This window comes from Panthera uncia, chromosome D4 (assembly GCF_023721935.1).
Source record: "Panthera uncia isolate 11264 chromosome D4, Puncia_PCG_1.0, whole genome shotgun sequence".
Lineage (NCBI taxonomy): Eukaryota > Metazoa > Chordata > Mammalia > Carnivora > Felidae > Panthera > Panthera uncia.
In genome coordinates this window covers 77532303-77552054 of record NC_064807.1, presented here as the reverse complement: position 1 = coordinate 77552054, position 19752 = coordinate 77532303, and the positions used below count along the sequence as shown (strand labels likewise).

General features: G+C 47.7%; 1 protein-coding gene across 7 annotated transcripts in view; it reads left to right on the top strand.

The window, feature by feature from the left end:
- Nucleotides 1–19752, top strand: part of CDK5RAP2 (CDK5 regulatory subunit associated protein 2) — a 169401-nt gene that overhangs the window by 57028 nt on the left and 92621 nt on the right. For 5 of the 7 annotated variants that reach the window (XM_049627905.1, XM_049627912.1, XM_049627920.1 and 2 more), the window contains 2 exons: nt 2416–2634; nt 17448–17618. In XM_049627905.1, coding sequence (XP_049483862.1) covers nt 2416–2634; nt 17448–17618 — 390 coding nt within the window. The remainder of the gene's footprint in view (nt 1–2415; nt 2635–17447; nt 17619–19752) is intronic. The other 2 variants (XM_049627940.1, XM_049627935.1) reach the window with 1 other exon arrangement.

The window sequence follows — 19752 nt, the reverse complement described above, 5'->3', positions numbered from 1 at the left end:
CATCCCCCGCTAATACTTTTTTTTGGGGGGGTGGGGTGTCTTGTGACCTAGGTTTCCCACTCTTTTTAAAAATTTTAACTTTAAAGGAAAGTGAAATAGAACCTCTATAAAACCCACTTTGAAATGTGAATGGGGCTCCCCCTCAGTCTCTGTTGCCGGGTCCTGAATAGCAGTGGGGAAGCATTGGAGCAGATGGTTAGGCCGTGGGGGCCCAGGACCAGCAGAGCCCCGCCTCTCCCTGATGAACTGTGGTTGCAGCCCACCCACCTCTCCTAACAACTAGGGCTTAACTAGCAGTGTTTCCTGGGAAGGCCAAGAAGCTGGGGCCAGTACCTTTACTCCACAGTCTGCGTTGTGGCCTTGACAGCCCTTGACAGCTCGTCATCGTGAGCCCTAGTCTAATCTAAAGAGCAGATTAAAAAAACTAAAAGTTTATGGGGCGCCTGGGTGGCTCAATCGGTTAAGTGTCTGACTTTGGCTCAGGTCATGATCTTATGGTTCGTGAGTTCGAGCCCCACATCGGGCTCTGTGCTGACAGCTCAGAGCCCGGAGCCTGCTTGGGATTCTGTGTCTCCCTCTCTCTCTGCCCCTCCCCCACTTTCTCTCTCTTTCTCTCTCTCTCTCTCTCTCTCTCTCAAAAATAAATAAACAGTAAAAAAAATAAAAACCCTGAAAGTTTATTTTCTCCTGATTGTAAGTATTACATATGCTTCAAATTTTCCTTCAGGAGACCAGAAAGAAGGGAAAAAAAGAAAAAAAAAAAAAAAAAAAGGGAATCAGGAAATCCCCCAGCCACTATTAACATTTTGATGTTTTTCTTTTTCTGCTTTCTCCTCGGCATAGATTTTATTTTTTAAAGGACTCACAATGTAATCTTCTGTTTTTTTTATATAACATTACGGCTTGGAATATTCCTATGTTATCAGTTTAGGTTCTTATTTTTTTTCCTGTTAAAGTAAATCTGTGATGGATGACTTTGGGCATAAGGCTTTTCCTTACACTATATTTTGGACTCTTCCTGTGAGATTGAGTCCTGGGAATGGAATCATCGGGATGAGTGTGAACATGTTTATCCTGTACACACACACTTGTTATCTATAGTATGTCCATAGGGAGTCACATCAGTTTACATTCCTGCCAGTGTATTTCTTGGCTGCTGGATGCTCGGTCAGTTCTTGAAAAGTTAATATTAATTGTGTTGCTTCATAGTAAGTTTGCCAGCACTGGATATTCTCATTAAAACAGTCTTGTTAAATGAAACCTTGTTTTCATTTGCTCTGTTTGATTATTGGTGAGTTACAGTATTTTTTCAAATGCTTGATAATCCCATATGTATTTTCTTTCTTTTTTTTAAAAAAAAAATTTTTTTTTTAACGTTTATTTATTTTTGAGACCGAGAGAGACAGAGAGCATGATCGGGGGAGGGGCAGAGAGAGAGGGAGATACAGAATCGGAAGCAGGCTCCAGGCTCTGAGCCATCAGCCCAGAGCCCGACGCGGGGCTCAAACTCATGGACCGCGAGATAGTGACCTGAGCCGAAGTCGGACGCTTAACCGACTGAGCCACCCAGGCGCCCCCCCCCTTTTTTTTTTTTAAATGTTCATTTAAATTTTGAAAGACAGCGACCTCAAGCAGGGGAGGGGCAGAGAGAGAGGGAGGCAGAGGACCTGTAAGAGGCTCCGCACGGACGGCAGAGAGCCCGACGCGGGGCTCGAACTCACAAACCGTGTGATCATGACCTGAGCCCAGAGCTGGACGCTCAACCGACTGAGCCACCCAGGCCCCCTATTTTCTTTTCTACTAACCTGTGTATTAATGAAGTAAGGATGTTCTCGACACAAGTAGCCCTTGCACTCTGCTGAACTTACAGCTCCTCGAGGTGGCCACTGGACTGCCATGCTGACCACTTCTCTTTCTCCAGATGACTTTGGGTTTGAGCTGGGCTCAGCTCCATGAGCATTGCCGGCTTGAATCTGTCTCTGCTTGTCACGTGGCACTCTTCATTTTCTACCTTGTAAAAACAAGTCGATGAAGTTGTTTTTCTTTCTTTAAACCATTGTAACAGGAACATTCTCAGTAACCTCAGAACGTTTGAAAGAAGCGAAGGAAAGAAATCAGCTCTATGTACCCACCCAGATCCAGCTTTTGTTAACATTCTGTGCTTTTCCTTGCAGTCTTTTAAAAAAACCACAGCACTTTTACCCGGTTGTAGCCTTTCCCCTCTTAACATCAGCATCGTAACATAATCATTACTCTGTGTTATTTCAAAATCTTCATGTTAGTTGTGCTTTGGGTCCTGGAGGTTATGTCCATCTTTTTCTTTTCCTTCCTCAACTCCTCTCCCCCCACCCCAAGGCAGTCTGTTTAGTGCGCTCCAGAAACCCGCTCGTCTCCCCTCTCTCCCTCCTCTTGTAGGGGTCTGAGGATTGTGAGCCTGCTCTGCTAGACAAGGCCACCCTTTTGGTGCAGCTGCGCTCAGAAAACCTCAACAAGAGCACGGAGAACCACCGACTGCGTAGGAGCGTGAGGAAGGTGACCCAGGAGCTGAGCCGCCTGCAGCAGGAGAGAGAGAGACTGGAGAAGGACTTGGAGGAGGCCCATCGCGAGAGGAGCAGAGGGGACCGCACCATCCACGTGAGCGGCAGCGGCGTGGGCGGGCCGGGCTCTTTGGCAGTTGCTGGTTTCAGGGAGATCTTCTTTGTGGAAGACGTAGAAAAGTCTGAAAAACATAAAGAAGAAAATGTTTCACTCCTCATCTCATCACCTAGAAAGTCTGCCTCTCTGTCTCTCTCTCTCTGTCTCTCTCTCTCTCTCTCTCTCTCTCTCACACACACACACACACACACACACACACACACACTCTCACTCACTTGCTCACTCAGTCATAGTCACATGCACACATGGTTGGCATCAGGCTGAAAATGCAGTTTTGTATTTTGCTTTTTTCGGTGTTCTCTTTTTGGTGTGTTGCCATGTTATGAGTGCTCTTCAGAAACATGTTTTTGTTTGTTTGTTTTTCGGTACGAGGATAATATTTCATCACTTGGATGTGCTGCAGTTTATTTACTCCCTTATGTAGGACATTTAGGTTGTTACACAATTTTTTTTTCTTTTTTTTTTTTTTTTTTGCCTTATAACATGCAGTAGCAAACATCCTTGTATCTAAAGACTTTTCCATTGATTAGTTCCTGATAGAGGCATAATTATTGGGTCAAAGAGTATGAATATTTTTACCATCATTTTATAGATATATGCAACTTTTTTCCCAGAATGATTATGTCCGATTTCTGTGTGTTAGAGTGATCCTTTTTTAAAGACTATGTATTTATTCAGCACTGGATGCTAGCATTTAAAAATTCTCTCGGGGGGCACTTGGATGGCTCAGTCGGTTAAGTGGCTGACTTTGGCTCAGGTTGTGATCTCACGGTTCACGAGTTTGAGCCCCGCGTTGGGCTCTGTGCTGACAGCTCAGAGCCTGGAGTCTGCTTCGGATTCTGTGTTTCCCTCTCTCTACCCCTTCCCTGCTCACGCTCTGTCTCTTTTTCAAAAAAATAAACATTAAAAAACATTAAAAATAAATAAAAATTTAAAATAAAAAATTCTGAATTTTGTAGGCATAAAGTAGTTTATCTTTGAAAATTTCTATTATATGTTTTTTAAAGTTTATTTTTGAGAGAGAGAGCAAGCGGGGGAGGGGCAGAGAGAGAGAGAGAGAGAGAGAGAGAGAGAGAATCCAAAGCAGGCTCTGGCTGTCAGCACAGAGCCCGATGCAGGGCTTGAACCCACGAACTGTGAGATCATGACGTGAGTCGAGATCAAGAGTCAGACGCTTAACCGACTGAGCCACCCAGGTGCCCGAAAATTTGTTACATTTCAACTTAAGTATTCAGCGTGTTGAGAGTCACATCCAGATGCGTCGCCTGGGTGCAGTTGGGTGGGATAGGGTCTGAGTCTGAGTGATCATTGACACTCTGGTCAAATGAATAACCTGCACAGGAACCCCGGGCAGGCACAGGACCTCGGGTGGGCAGTCATTAGAGTGGCGGTCTCACAGGGGAGCCCACAGGTGCTACAGTTGAGTTCTCCAGTGGCTGCTGTGGGCACGGACGTCCGGATCCCCTGCTTTGAAATCCTAACGTGAACACTGACAAGAGAATTGAAATACGAATGTTTGTGTATTTTAACACAAATATTAATGAACATCAAGGGAACAGTAATGGAAATTTAGAAAAAGAAAACGTCACCTACAGTTCCACCAGCCTGACACAGTAACTTTTTGGTGTTCAGTGTCACCCTTCAGACCTTGGTGCAGCTGGGCGCCGCTCTGGGTCCTTTGATCCCTTACTTTATCACGGGCATCTTCCCATACTGTGTGGGGCCCAGAGTGACCGTGTGGAATGATGCATACTCTTCACTGAACAGATTTCACATGCTTTACATAATCATTTCCTGTTCTGTCGCCGTGTTGGTTGTTTAAATGATGCCACGATAACCGTCTTTGGGCGTAAAGGTGTTTTCCCTTAAAATTCCTAGGATTTGAGTGAGTTTACTAGGTCAGATGCTACAAAAATTTTATGCTAGTTAATCATGTTGCCAAATCGTTTGTCCAAAGGGCTGGCCCAGTTTATGCTGCCACCGGCGACCTTGGAGTATACCAGTTTACTGCATGTTGTTAAAAGAAGCGTTTCCCACGTGTTCTTGAACACCAGATGTCCCTGCTTTAGATGTTGATGGAAATATAAGTCATGGTCTCTGAAAGTTTCATCCTTTCCAAAGGGAGATGGAAATGTTATCTGTGATAAAATGCAAAATAGCTTAAAATCCAGAGCTCATTAATGCAGCTCAGGGAGTCGGTGCAGAAGATCCCCGTGGGATGGAGTAGTTGGGAAACTTCTAGGAGGAGGTGACATGAGTTGAACGAGAGTAGGGTTTGAGTTGTGTGCGGTAAGGCAAAGACTGGCCAGATAGAGGTGCGGTTTTCATGGTTCTTACTCCTTCACTGGATAACTTCCACTTAAAGTAGCTCAGCCCCTCCACCCCTCACTGTCATTATAAAAGGTTCATTCAGTAGAATTTGGATTGGGGACATGCATACACATACACACATCTCTCTATAAAATAAGTAATTTAAAAAAAAAAAATTTTTTTTTTAACGTTTATTTATTTTTGAGACAGAGAGAGACAGAGCATGAACGGGGGAGGGGCAGAGAGAGAGGGAGACACAGAATCGGAAGCAGGCTCCAGGCTCCGAGCCATCAGCCCAGAGCCCGACGCGGGGCTCGAACTCACGGACCGCGAGATCATGACCTGAGCCGAAGTCGGACGCTTAACCGACTGAGCCACCCAGGCGCCCCAAAATAAGTAATTTTTTAATCTCATAACCCACTCTTGGTAAACATTTGAAAGGGCTGTGTGATATTACATCAGGTGGAGATGCTGTAATTTATTCACCTGTCCCTCGGCCGTCAGACCTTGGTGGTTCCGTAAAGCACTTACTCAGGTACACCTTGGTGCTTCTGAAAGAATTTTGGGCTGCTGTTGGTAAGCAGATGTATTCCTGTGTAGCACCTGCACATCTGTGTGAGGAGGCGGGGAGTGTTAGGTGACGAAAGGAAGGGGAGGGGGGACAGTGAGAGGAGGGATTGGGGTTGAGCATCCTGGGGGTGGGAGGGGTTTTTCTGCCGTGACTGAAATCCAGCTTGAGCTGACTTAGGCAAAAAGAGGAAATTCTTGCGTTGTGTAATAACTAAAGTGCTGGAGGGACAGAGACCCTGGCACACTGTGGGGACCGGATCTTGGTCCCTGAGAGCCGGCCTCTTCCTCTCATGTCTGCATCCTCCAGTTCCAGGTGGTTGGACCATCATTGCCCTCCTGCTGGGGTCACATAGTCCCAGTTTATTACATAAGAGGGAGGAGGACTCTCCCACTCCGTTGCCCCCGCTGTCTCCCTGTCAGGATGGCCGGAGGGGTGAGGTATGGAGAGGCCCAGACCAGCGTGGGTCACGTGCCCGCTCTTTGTCGGCAGTGTGTACGTGTGCGTGTGCATGCGCGTGTGCGTGTGAGTCCCGCCACGGACGGCCTCCTCAGAGGCACGTGCTTGGGAGGGCTGGGCAGTTACCCAGAGAAGAGGGCTGCTTTGCTTCAGACCTGAACAACCACAGTGCACGCTAAACGCTTACCTCAGGCGAACGTGGCCGTGACCCCGAGCTTTCCAGCATCTCGCCTTGACTCCTTTCCTGCATCAGGTCATATGTGTGTCTCCGGCGAGGTGATGTGGCCATGGATTCTTTCCTTTTGTGCATGTATTGCGTCACAGTGGTATCTCTGCTTACCTTCTGGTTACGGCCGAAGAATTCGGCCGTGTCCGTCTCCTGTGAACGTTTTACACTGGACGTCAGGGCGCTGGCTTGTTGAGAGTCCGGGGAGCATGAAGGGGGTGTTCCATGCAGACGTAGAGCAGGACCTGCCGGCCCGGCGTGTCTTGTCTGCTTGTTCTCTAACAGGCTCTTTAATGAACTAGATTCACTCACCAGCTGCTACTGCTGTTGCTTCCGGATTGAAACAAACCAACAAATAAGCAGACCTTGTAGGGGCCTCTGTTTCTGCCCTGGCAAAGGAGAGGAATCCATCCGTGCGTTCAGCCACATTGAACACTGTGCAGACCCTCGGCTGGGCGGGGGGACACTTCCACGACAGTGGTATGAACAAAGTCCCGCGGGAGCACAGGGCAGGGAAGCGGCTCGCAGGATCAGAGAAGGCTCTTGGGGAAAGCGACTTGTGAACCGGTTCTGAAGTTGGAGTTAAACAAAGGTTAATAATAGATAGGCAAGGGAGGGTTTTGTAGAGAGGGCCGAGGCACAGGGGTATGAAAGCGGATGGTGTATTTGGGGACACAAAACAGGAATGCCCTGTTTGAAGTATTCTGAAGTATTATTTGGAGCTTTAAAAATTGTGATTTATTCCCTTTGGTGTTTCAGAAACATTTTCAGAGGTTTACGGAGAGTCACAAAAGTGAGATCAAAGATACAGATAAAGGCGTTAAGGTCAAGGAACGAAAAGGGGGAGTAGGAAAGTGGAAGCAGAGTGAGGAGAGATGCACGTCGCGATACCTGTGACGGTACCAAAGGTGGGGCTTAAAGTTCAGCTGGCAGCTCCTGGCAGCGAAAGTAAAAAGGGAAATTCGGAAAAAAAACAAAAAAAAAAAAAAAGGGAAATTCGGGTAAAAGGTCTTCAGTGTCTGAAGATGAACACATTGAGAAAGAGCACGGCTTCTGCTGGGACTCAGGCCTGGGAGTGGTATTGCCTCTGGTGGGTTTCTGGAGTTCTCGAGCAGGATAGGGTCTTTGACACTATGCCGTTCAGTAGAAGCAGTTCTGTGCAGGGCCACATCAGTGTCACCCGAGTCGGTAAGCTCGGATGTGGTTTCCAGTCCCTGGGACGATGGTCCAGCTGTTTCCCATTATTCTTGTTTCTTTTTTTCTTTCTTTTGATTTTTTAAATGTCTTTATCTTAGAGAGAGAGAGAGAGAGAGAGGGAGAGGGAGTGAACACAAGTGGGGAGGGGCAGAGAGAGAGGGAGACAGAACCTGAAACAGGCTCCAGGCTCTGAGCTGTCAGCACAGAGCCCGACGCAGGGCTAGAACTCATGAACCACGAGATCATGAGCTGATCTGAAGTCGGGCGCTTTACCGACTGAGCCACCCAGGCACCCCCCATTATACTCGTTTCTTAGGAACTCCAAGCTCAGTGAGAAATGCTGCAGCCCTTTTTATAGGCGAGCCCTGACTCAGAGCCTTTGCCGTGGTCCACGGTCAAGCATACTGGGTTTTGTTGTTGTTTTCAGCATCCCCTGAATTCTTTCTGATGGAAAGCCGACCGGTTATCTTTTGGATGTGGGCAAACCATCCGTTGCACGTGAATTGCTGTCTCAGTGTGCTTGCTGTTCAGCTCTTCAGAGGGAGCCGATACCTGTCTGAACAGGCGGCTTGGGTCTGGGGCATAGGAGTTCCCTGTGTCAGAAGGTGCCTGGGCCCTGCGAGCTTCGACCATGAGAGTCACTTTGTCACGTTTGTTTCAGTTGCCTGGGATTGCGGTGACCCAGTGCCAGTCGACTTGGCACACGTTATAATTTGCGTTTGTTTGTTTGTTTGTTTGTTTGTTTATTCAAGGGACGTGTAATGAGTCCTCGAGGTGGCACAGGCACTGTTGGTAGGCCCTGGTGAATGCAAGCTTTGGCTTTTCCTTCGAAATCTTTCCACAACCAGAAAGGTCCAAAGGTGCGTCTCCCATAGAGAGCCCCTTCTTTGTATTATACCTCCTTGCCACCAGAGGGAGCCACATCCCTACCAGGAAGTTCAGGAGGTCTTGGCAAAATACACACCAACAAACCTGGTGTTCCCCAGTTGGTGTCTTAACTTTGATGTTGTAAGTGTCCTGGCCTCTGTGGTTTATAACGGGAATGCTGCTCGGATTGTTGCATCCTTGCCCTCACACCTTGACTTTGGTATATCACTTGGCTCCAGAGGCTTAAGCCTCTCCTTTTAGTGTGTACGTGTGTGTGCATGTGCATGTGTGCTTGTGTGTGTGTGTGTGTGTGTGTGTGTGTGTGTGTGTGTGTGTTTGGTGAAAAGTGATAGAGAGAGGTAAACCTTTATTTACCTTTATTTTAGGTTTGCTTTTTCTGGGTCAGGTGTTCTGTATGCAGCTCGGGGTGGGTGGGGGAAAGGAGTAAGTGCTAGTCTTTTTCTTCTCCTTTATAAGCAACGTATATGAGACATTGGTTTAGCTGTATTCCCCAGACTGCCTCATAATGCTCTCATCTGTTACAAGACCTGTCATCCGCTACTCTGACAAGTGTGTGCTTCAGTACCTGGGCACTTAGCTCTGTGGGGATGCATTTGCTGGCTAAAGCCCAAAAATCTAATTAAAGTTGTACCCGTCACCCAGCTGGCTAATCCCATGTGCTTTGACAGGAGCAGGTTTAATTTCAGGGTAGTTCATCCTGAACCCCTCTGGTTTCACATGCGTTTGTTGATGGATAGCTCCAGATGAGATTATGACAGCGTTCAGGGCGTCTCTTGTGATCCGTAGTCAAAACATGGCATTTGGAGACAGTGTCTGTAGGCTGGTTGGGTAGGGCTAGGACCACAGACCTGAAGTAGTGTGACTCAGGAATCAGAGCTCCCCTTGCCTCGTTTTTGTTGCAATCGGGTGGGAAGATTCTGAGTTGGAGTCCCTGTAGACCAATATGCAGTTTAAATGGCCTTTGCTTGAGGAAGTCCTGTCTTTGCAAATTCCAGCCACTCTTAAGAAAGGCTGAGTGCATGGGGCGCCTCCGTCGGTTGGGGTCCGACTTCGGCTCAGGTCATGATCTCACGGTTTGTGAGTTCGAGCCCCACATTGGGCTCTATGTTCACAGCTCAGAGCCTGGAGCCTGCTTCGGATCTGTGTCTCCCTCTCTCTCTGTCCCTCTCCCCCACCCCCTCTCTCAAAAATAAATATTAAAAAATTAAAAAAAAAAAAAAAAAAGAAAAAGGCTGAGTGCAGAGACTTGGGTCAAAACCGGGTTTGAGTTCTGGCTCCACCACTGGCTCGCTGTTGGACCCTGAGCCAGTAACTTTGCCTTTCCAAACTGTGGGGTCCATTTCTTCTTAGAAGAAGAGCTTAGTTGTAAGGATTGTCTGAGATCGGGGACAGCACTTACGAGCATAACACCTGGCACGTCACAAACGATCAGTGAGTAGTAGCTGTTCTGATGGTGGAGATGATGCCACTCCCCTGGGAACGAGAAACTTGGCAGTTCGAGTCGGTATCTTAGGAGCAGTGGGCAACAGTGCTGGGCTTGGGTTCGAATCTTGGCTTTGGCAGGTACTTAGCTCTAAGCCTCTAGGTCAGTTGCTTAACTTCTCTCAGCTGAGGTTCTCTCCCCTGAAATGGGGTTGATTATACCTATTTTAGGATTAAATGAATGGATAGTAACATTTAATGCATGAGAAAGCAGAGGTTCCTGGCACGCAGAGGCAGATGTGTTGGACTCCTCCTCGTTCCTCTTTTCCTGCTTTTAATTGTGTGGCAGGTGCTGGCTCAGGACTTCAAATGACAAACCACTGCCCGCTAGAGTCTAATGGACACTGTTGACTAATAAATGTGGTCTGCCCGGTTACCAGCCAAGTCAACAAAGCTGTAAATTTCTTCCTTGATCAACACTCACCTCTCCTCTGAAGAAAGTGCTTGTCTGTTCCTTTCCAGCTGATTGATCCCTCTAGGAAGGGGGGCAGAACCCTTTTCGAGTGACGGATTCTGTAGTACCTCAGTGGCTTGTGCACGGGGCTGCTGTGGAGGCTGGTGTAAAAGGCTGTTCCCATCAGTTTTCACGTGGAATTGCTGTAGTCTCTCTTGGGGCACAGACAGAAAGGCTTTCCCTTATCTCTGGTTCTTACTTTATAATTTCTGTGCCAGGCTCTGTCCTGGGCGCTGGGAGCACAGGACTGAATCAAATCAGACACAGTCTCCGAAGGAATCTGGCAGAGAACTAGAAACACAGACAGAGAGCTAATTAAAATATAGCGAGATAAGTGCGGGTAGGGGGATGGGCCAGACGCTTTGGGAGCACAGAGCATGGATCTACACTAAGAGCAGGGGTGGGAGTGGGGAGGGCTTCACCGAGGAGGAGGTTTGGAGGGGAGACTTGAAGGCTGAGTACCTGTTTGCTGGTCAAGGGAGAGCCTGTGTGGACACCTGGGGAGCATGCACGAGCCTGGCACAAAGAAGAACAGTGAGTGGCTGGCAGAGAGGAGAGGGCGGAACGCTCCATCACACCCCGGCTGGGGTTGGAGAGAGTGGTGGTGCCTGATGGCTGTTAAGTGACTCAGCTGGGCCTTGACCCCTGCCCGGTTTGAACTCTGACTCCTTCGTCCCTCCCCCGCCCAGCCAGCTTCCTGGTGAAAGCCACACTGAGTTCCTTGCTCAGAACTTTTGTAGTCCCCGCAGCCAGGACCACACAGTGCCACACGCGTGTGTCAGATCTCTGTGGTGAGCCCGGCTCATTCCAGCAGTTTCCGTCTGTCCATTTATTCATTCATTGAAGCATATGAATTCTTTGTTCAGATGTAGCTCTTCTGGAGAGAAAACGTGAAGGCAGGGCTGCTCGGGGAGAAGTGAGGTGGGAGGCCGGGCACCCCCTCCCCCACCATGTCACCCTCCGCCGCCCCCAGGGGCGACAAGGCTTCGGAACATGGGCTGGACACCGCTCTCTCATGCTAATTCTGGAAATTCTTACATCACTGGGTTCCTATACCTCATTAAGATTTTGGAGAAGTTTCCTTTGTGTATTGAAAAAGGTAACCACTGAGCACTCTGACAAGCTTTCTCACAGCGAAACCCGAGAAGGTAGAAACTTGATGGATGAGAACCTTCTCATTCTCCATCTGGCCGGAGATAAAACAAACCAGCTGACTGCAGAAGGAAGTAAGAGGGCCTGGCTTTTCATTTCTAATGTGATTCTAAGATTATAGGCATATTTTATTTTTAAAATAATCCGCTTCTTTTTTCTGTCATTCTCCCTGTGATACGCAAAGGCGACGCTCAGCTCAGTGTTGGTCCAGAGCGCACCTGCGAATCTTAAGCAAAATCGCCCATTAGGTGAAAAGTGAGGCCACTCGTTTGATGTCACTGCACGCAGATCCTCCTGTGGCAGCTCTCTTCTGGAAAGCAAGGTGGTGGTCTGGTACGGGAGAGGGGTTTTCAGACTCTCTTCCCTGTCCCTTGGTCCAGAAGCAAGTAAGACAGGTGCACCTGAGGGGGTCTGCAGGTTCCTCAGGGTAGTGGCTTCTTGCACTAAAATCAAATACAGATTTCCGTGTTTGTCCCCAAGCCAACCGGGTCCGTTGTTGGAGGAAGGCCCAGGAGTGTGCAGTTAGAGGATGCCGAGGGCCAGCCTTGGGTTTTGCTAATCCCCGGGCTTCCTGGGCTCCCTTTGAAAAACCACTGGTGTGGGGGCACCTGGATGGCTCGGTCGGTTGACTGTCTGACTCTTGATTTTGGCTCAGGTCATGATCCCAGGGATGAGGGATCAAGGTCCTCATTGGGCTCTGCGCTCAGTGTGGAGCCTGCTTGGGATTCTCTTTCTCTCTTTCTCTTTCCCTCTCCCTCCCTCCTTCCACCCCTCCCCTACTTGTGTGCGCATGTGTGCATGCATGTGTGTGCATGTGCTCTTTCTCCCTCTGTCTAAAAAAGAAAAAAAAAAGAGAAAAACCACTGGTTTAGTGGTTTAGCGAAAAGAACATGAATAGACCTGCTTTAAATCCTGATTCCGCCACCTTTTCCTTTGGGTAAGTTGCTGGTGTATTTGAACCTCTGTTTCCTGATTGGTAAAATGGGTGGGGTCAGAGCATCTGCCCACAGGGGTGTTGTGAGAGCTGCGTGAGGGGATGGTTGTAAAGGGCCCATCACTGTCCTAAACGCTGTAGAGGTTTGCAGAGAAAGGTGGTGTTTTGGGAGGACGATCGCTGAGGGCCAGAGCAGTCCGGGAGGGCCTCGTGGAAGAGATGGCACTGGGAATGGACCTTGCAGGGTGAGCATGCTGTCTCCAGGCAGAACTGGGGGGAGCTGTACTATTTCCAGATGGAGAGGGACAGGTGGTCAGGCGAGGTAAGGCTACAAGGTAGGCTGGAGCCCGTGGCAGGAAGTAGGGGGGCCTGGGACGAAGGTTTGTTAAGCAAGGTGGCTTCATTCCGCAGTTAGCACGAGGTTACTGCGGGGTCCTGGGCAGAGATGTAATGATCGGGGTGTGTGTGTGTGTGATTTGGTGGGTGAACGCAGAGATAGACCAGTTAGGAAGCTGTTGCGCTTGAGCAGCTGAGAGCTGATTTCTGAAGAAGGCAGAGGCAGGGGGGTGGAGGGAGAGGAGGGCTGAGCAGGGAGGACATTTTTCTCCCCAGTACTTCCGGTTCTACCTGTCCCCTTAATACTTCCTCAAGGGAGGACGGGGGACTGTCCGGGTACTCAGGGTCCTGGTTCACCGGGCCAGCCTTGCTGATGCGTGGGTTACTCTCCCTTAAGGCAAGAACCCAGGTTCCGGATTCCCTAGCTTTCTTGCTGCAGACCTAACCAGGCCTGGCACTTGTTGGGCAGATGGCTCCCCTGAGCTGCGTGTACCCTCCTCCTTCAAAAAGCAAAACCCAGAACAGCCGTGTTTTATCAGAAAGCCCTGCTTCGGGTAGGCCATTTTCACAGACTTGTACTTTGATTCCCAGTCTGTGGTTGGTTCAGCTCCTGTGAGAACTCCAGGGGGTTGGAGGTAGGGGTAGTTGGCAGGGCGGGATTTGGGCACTCGTGTCCACGTAAAATCGCCACATACTCACCCTTCATCTCTCGTGTGCTCTGCGCGGAGGCTGGGCTCTCCCTTCAGGCCTGAGTCACCTGTCAAGGTGTGTGTGAGAGCCAGGGGGAGGAGCGGGATCTGGGGCCCGGTGGGTGGTGATGCTGTGGCCACAGGAGGAAACCTGGGAGTAGAGGTCCGCCTGGAGGATATGCGTGCAGAGGGCGGGAGATGACGTAGTGTCGTTTCCTGTGCACCTGCTGTGCCGGGTACCCATCGCACATTCTCTCATTTAACCCTCCGGGGACCCTAGGAGCCTGTACCGTTATCCCCATTTACTGGAAAGGAAACACTCAAAGATTTTTGTTATCTATCTGTGGTCACACGGCTAGTTAGCGGTAGAGCCCGGATTCGAGTCTACTTCTGCCTATCTTCACAGCCTGGGGATATTGAAAGAGGTTTGGGGAAACCACCCAAGATTATCAATTTTCGGTTCTGATTGTTTTGCTCAGGCGAGACACGCCGTCTCCATGCCTCCCCTAAACATTTATTATAACTCCACTGGTGCCGAGCACAGGAGCCTGTGGGCGCCTCTGTGTTGCCATGGCAGCTGCTCCTCCTCAAGGCCACCTCAGCACACACGTGCCCCCCTCCCTGCAGTGGGCCTTTTACTTCAAGCCTTCTCTGACTGCTCTTCGCGTGAAGTCCAGGGTCCTTGGTCCTGCCCCATTCATTAGCAGGAGGGCATAGCTTTCAGGCTGGATGTTTTGTCAATCCCGAGTCCTTGAGAAACTGTGACATTAGCTTGGGGTGTTGGAATTATTGACCAGTGGCAGCCGGTGTCCCAGAGTGGTTTTCTATTTCTTTGGTCTTAACAGAGGTGCGGTTGGGTGAGAGAGAGCACAGAATTTGGGGTCTGACCGGCCTGGGTTTGAATTTCAGCACTAGAACTTACTCGTTGTAAAGCTCTGTAAACAACTTTCAGCCTCCGTGAGACTTGGTTTCCTTTCTATAAACACAGGACTCAATACTTACCATGTATGCAGTCATCAGGGCTCAGGATGTTTTATGTCCAAGGGCCTTGGCACATGCTTGGCTCAAGGCGGGTGCGTGGTAAATAGTAGTTTCTATTACAAATGGTTATAATAAGAGAAATGCTTTATCCTGTTTGGTGTCCTGACTTTCCCTGAGACTCTGATTTACGCTGAGGGCCTTCTACCACCAAAAATACACACACACACACACACACACACACACACACACACACACACATTTGCATAGGCTCCTGGGGACCCATTCAGTGGACCTCAGATTAAGCACCTCTAATCTTGAGGAATGACCCAGTTACATGTCCTTTGTGGGATTTTGGAACAGGTCATTTTCATGTGGTCAACTCTGTTAGTTTGGGGAACATGTGGAAGAAATGTGGCATATTGGTCACCTTTCTCACTTAAAACATGCAAGTTCTTAATCTAGGTACCCGCATTAAAATTATATAAGCAAATGAAACGGGAGAGCGGAGTAAATTGCTGTACATGCACATAGACACTAGAACTTGAACCAGACGTTAAAATAATGCGTCTGATGGGGGTGTTTACGTGACGGAGAGAACGGAATCAAGGAAATAGTGTAAGTGGACCAGTAATTACTATGCATGTAAATGGTGTACACTTTTGACTTAGCATGATGCAGAAGTATTTTAAGATTAAAAAGGAGGCATGATCTTTTCAGGATGACCTTTCCAAGATGGCGGGCAAACTTATTGTGAATTTAAAGATGTACCTTTTGGCTTAACACAAGATTTTATGGTCCCTATGATCCAGTTTTTAGGAGGAGGTTTCTTTCTTTCTTTTTTTTTTTTTATTAACGTTTATTGATTTTTGAGACAGAGAGAGACAGAGCATGAACAGGGGAGGGTCAGAGAGAGAGGGAGACACAGAATCTGAAACAGGCTCCAGGCTCTGAGCCGTCAGCACAGAGCCTGATGTGGGGCTCGAACCCACGAACTGCGAGATCATGACCTGAGCCGAAGTCGGACACTTAACCGACTGAGCTACCCAGGCACCCCTAGGAGGAGGTTTCTACGAGCAAGTGTCAGATGACTGTAGGTGGATGGGGATCATTTCAAAAGAAATCCAGACCCTGGTCATAGTGTGGAAGTGAGCTTGAGAGGCTGGTAACCAGAGGTGGCATCAGGCGGGTGCTGTCCCTTGGTGACCATGATTGTGGGTAAATAACTTTACCTGAGCCTGTTTCCCCATTCATAAAATGGGGAGCATCCCATCTACCTGATCCGTCCGTCCGTCGATCCATCCATCCGTCCGTCCTCCCAGCAGATATTTATTGAGTGCTATTCTGGTTGTTTATTGCATTTGCCATTCCTAGGTGTTGCTGCTGATGTTGTTCTAGGGGCTGTGTTCTGAGCACCCTGGTTCTTTTTGGTGGGAAATGGTATTTAAAGACTACAGTCTGGATGCCGGGGAGGATGCTGATTTTAGGCTCTCGCAGTGAAAGGAAGGAAATCGCAGAAAGTAGAAGTTCCTCTTGATAGTTGGAATTCATATTTACAAAGACATGTTTGTACTTATTTTTGTATTTGTATTGGTTTTCACTTAGGCTCGTAGTCTTGGTTCTCATCACATTAATAATTACTTATTTAATAAGTGTATATATACATGCACAGTTTCAGAATAACAATACAAATAGTGCTTCCAGCACGATTACTCAAACAGTGTAAGATTTTCTGCAGTGGTTCCTTGTGTCCTTGGAGAAGTACCCCACTTAGGGGCATATAAATTACTCTGCTTTTAAGTTGCAGAAATAACTCCTCCCTGTTTGGCTAAGCAATCAACTTGATATACAGTTCGATTTATTTGTTTGTTTGTTTGCTGTGCTTCTGATTTTAGGAGATTTTTATGTTGTTTTTCAAATAGTTACCTAAACATTTAAACGGCTTCGACTGTCACATCTGTAAAATGAGTTCTTCTCCCTCCTTCTACCATGTTCTCTTTTATTTCCCTATTGGCAACCATCTGATTTATTTTATAGTTAAATACATGACAGTATGCTATACATTCTTTTTTTTTTTTCCTCCTGGGGTCCTCCTGAACCCCACCTGAGCAGTATATTCTGAAGATTACTGTAGGGCAGCGTATTTAGAGTCCTCATTCTTTTTTCTTTATTGGTTCTGAGTGCTCCACTGTGAGAATGTCCCATAGTTTATTCCTTTACTGGTGGATATTTGGGTGTTTCCAGCTTTTTGCTATTATGAATAGTACTTCAGTATTACAAATAGTGTATATCCTGAGGTAGTTATAATCACGCTGTTGACTGTTGGTTTTGTGGTTTTCTCCCTGACATTATAACACGAGCATTTTCCATGTTACTTGTGAATGTCATTATTGAAGATAATTTTTTTTTTTTCCCTGATCAGGAAAGTAATATAGACTTATTTAGAGATTTTAGAAACTCAGAAAAATAAGAATGAGTTGAAAGTCACCCACAATCCCACTGTTTAGGTATACTGTTCTTATTTTGACGTGTTTCCTCATGGGCTTAACAATATTTTGTGTAAGCATTTAGGAAACAATCAGCATCATATTATATAGCATCCTGGTTTGGTGTTCCTCAGAATTGTGTGCTTTTTTTTTTTTTTATACCATACTGTTTATAATTAATTCCCTATTGTTGGATATTTAATTTCTTTCTGGTTTTCGGTATTATAAATAATGTTGTGATGAATGTGCATAAAGCTTTTTCCAAATTTCAGCTTATTCCTTTTTTTTTTTTTTTTTAAGTTTATTACTTTTGAGAGAGAGTGCGTGAGTCTGGGAGAGGCGCAGAGAGAGAGGGAGAGTGAGAGAATCCCAAGCTGACCTGGTACGGGGCTTGAACCCACGAACTGTGAGATCATGACCTGAGCCGAAGTCGGACGCTTAACCGACTGAGCCCCCCGCCAGGCGCCCCCTCAGCTTATTTTTGAAGCTGGTTTTCACGAGACCTTCTGTGAGAAGGAAGCGCATGTTTGTTAAACACATCTGTTCGCTTGCTCTCATATAGTGGAAACAGGTGAGGGAGTGTCCCCTTGAAATCTGTGAAATAAATTCTGTTTTTTCTTTTCCTTTTGGTAGGACCTTAGGAATGAAGTTGAGAAATTACGCGATGAAGTGAATGAGAGAGAGAAGGCCGTGGAGAATCATTACAAGAGTCTTTTGAGTGAAAGCAATAAAAAATTGCACAGTCAAGAGCAGATGATCAGAAGTCTAACAGGAAGTATGAATCCAAAGGACTTGTTGCTTCGGGTACCAAAGCTTCTTTTTCTTTTGTGTTTAAATCTGTTGACTTGCCATAGGTCGTTTTGTTGAAAAACTCTTTTGCAGAAATGCGTATATAAAAATAAGTCTGGCAAAAATGATTATAGCCTTCGCTGCTGTGTGTCAGAGCACATCAGAGCTTTCTTTATGTCCTTTGGACGCCAGCCACCAGCAAGAAGGGAAGGGACTGATTCTGGGTCGTACGACTGGTCAGCGGCAGAGCGCGATTGAGGCCCTGGGCTGTTTCGCTCCAGAGGCCGGCCCGCTTTACCGAGGTCCTTCCGCTGTGAGTGCCTGCTGCTCCTGACGTGCACCGTGGCCTCTGACTCTGTGCTTTTCCTCTAACTGTCCCTTTTTGTCACGGAGTACCCCTCTTGCTTGATCGTATAGTGAAGTTTTGATTTAGTGCAGGCGTACAGGTAAGCCAAGCTGGACTCACCATGGGCATTTAACTCTGCCTCCTACTGGAGCCTTGTTAAGATGACAGTGAAGGGGTGAAAGATAAAAGCCCACAGGACTGAGAGCCTTTGGGTGATTTTATTACTTTCACTCAAAAGTGAAATAAGTACCAATAAGAAGCAAGCTGGTTTACCCTACAGAACCCAGAGAGGCGCAGCAGGCAGATGAGGGTCCTGGTCCCTTTGTAACCAGGAGATTTGGCTGGAATGCTGGGCAGTTCGGTGACCGCGTCCTCTTCACCGTCTCCCTGCTGAACTTAAACCAGAGAAGCTCTGGCCTGGGGGTCACCAGATACAGCTGAAGGCAGGAGTGGGTCTCTTGGATGCAAACGAGGAGAGAGTGGAAGCCTACATTCCCAGCATGAGAGTCCTTGAGGGGAGAAAAGACAGTCGGGCGTCTTCCAGCAGGACAAGCAAGTCCCCACTTGGTCCTCTCACAACGAGCCTGCACTGCCCTGCCCTTTCCACACTCAGAGCCTCTGAGCACTTTTACCTTTCAAGGTACCTGGACGGCCTGAGTTCCCCAAACAGAAGAAAAGTGTCTTAAGAGGAAAGACAGACAGACAGACAGCACAAAGCTATGTGGAGGCAGCAGAAACCGGAGGATGTGAAGCAGACCAGACAGCTCTCCAGAGGCTCTATACTATAACTTCTTTAGATAGGAGCCAAGATCAGGATCTGAAAAATAAAAGATACTTGGAAAAGAAGAATGAGCTGTTGGAAATTGCAAGTGTGATTACAGATATAAAAAGTTTCACAGGAGAGTTAGAAACACTGGAAGATAAAGTTGAGTGAGTTTTCCAGAAAATAGAATCCAACAAAGAAACAAACAGGGGTGAGAAAATGAGAGGGAAGCAATAAGAGCTGTAGAAGCCTGACTCAGGAGCTCCGATCTCTGGCCAACAGGAGGTCCCGAAAGATGGGACAAGGCAGAGCAGAGGAAGGAAAACCTGACTATTAGGAGAGCTTCCGGAGTGGAAGGACAGACACCTGTGCCTCAACAGGGTCTGCTGCGTCTCTCACACAATGAGTCGTGAGTGACCCACACTGCCAAGGCACGTCCTTGTGAAATAGTAGCACGTGGGGATAAAGAGAGGCTCTGAGAGGCTTCTAGAGTGAGATGCAAAGGACCCAGACTCGGAATAACATCAGCGGTCTCAGCAGCAACACCGGAGGCCAGAAGGCAGGAGAACAACACTTTCAGAGTGTGGGGGAAGAGTGACGTCCAGCCCAGCATTCTGTACTCCGCTGAGCTGGCAGCGAGAGGGGGGCAGACAAAGGCGTTTTCTGGCATTCGGTGCCTAAAATCCTATGCCTCCAGGGTACCCCCTTGCAGGGAACTCCTGAACAGTGACCCTGTCCATACAAATGAGAAGCTAACTGGACAGGACAGAGACGTGGGATCCAGCAAGTAGGGGATTTTCCTAGGTTGTGGTGACCAGAAGTGCCAGGGTGCAGAGAGCTTGTATTTGAGTGCTTTCGAGAGAGGGCCTCCACGTTGGGCTTTCTCCGAGAAACAGAAACGGAGCCCTTCCCTTACCTGGTGTGTCTGGCTCCATCTAGAGACATTTGAAAGTTATTTTAGAGAGTTTAGAGATGAATTTACATTAAGTACCTAATTTAGTTTCATGAACTAAGTGGACAAATAGAGCAAAGCACTTGTT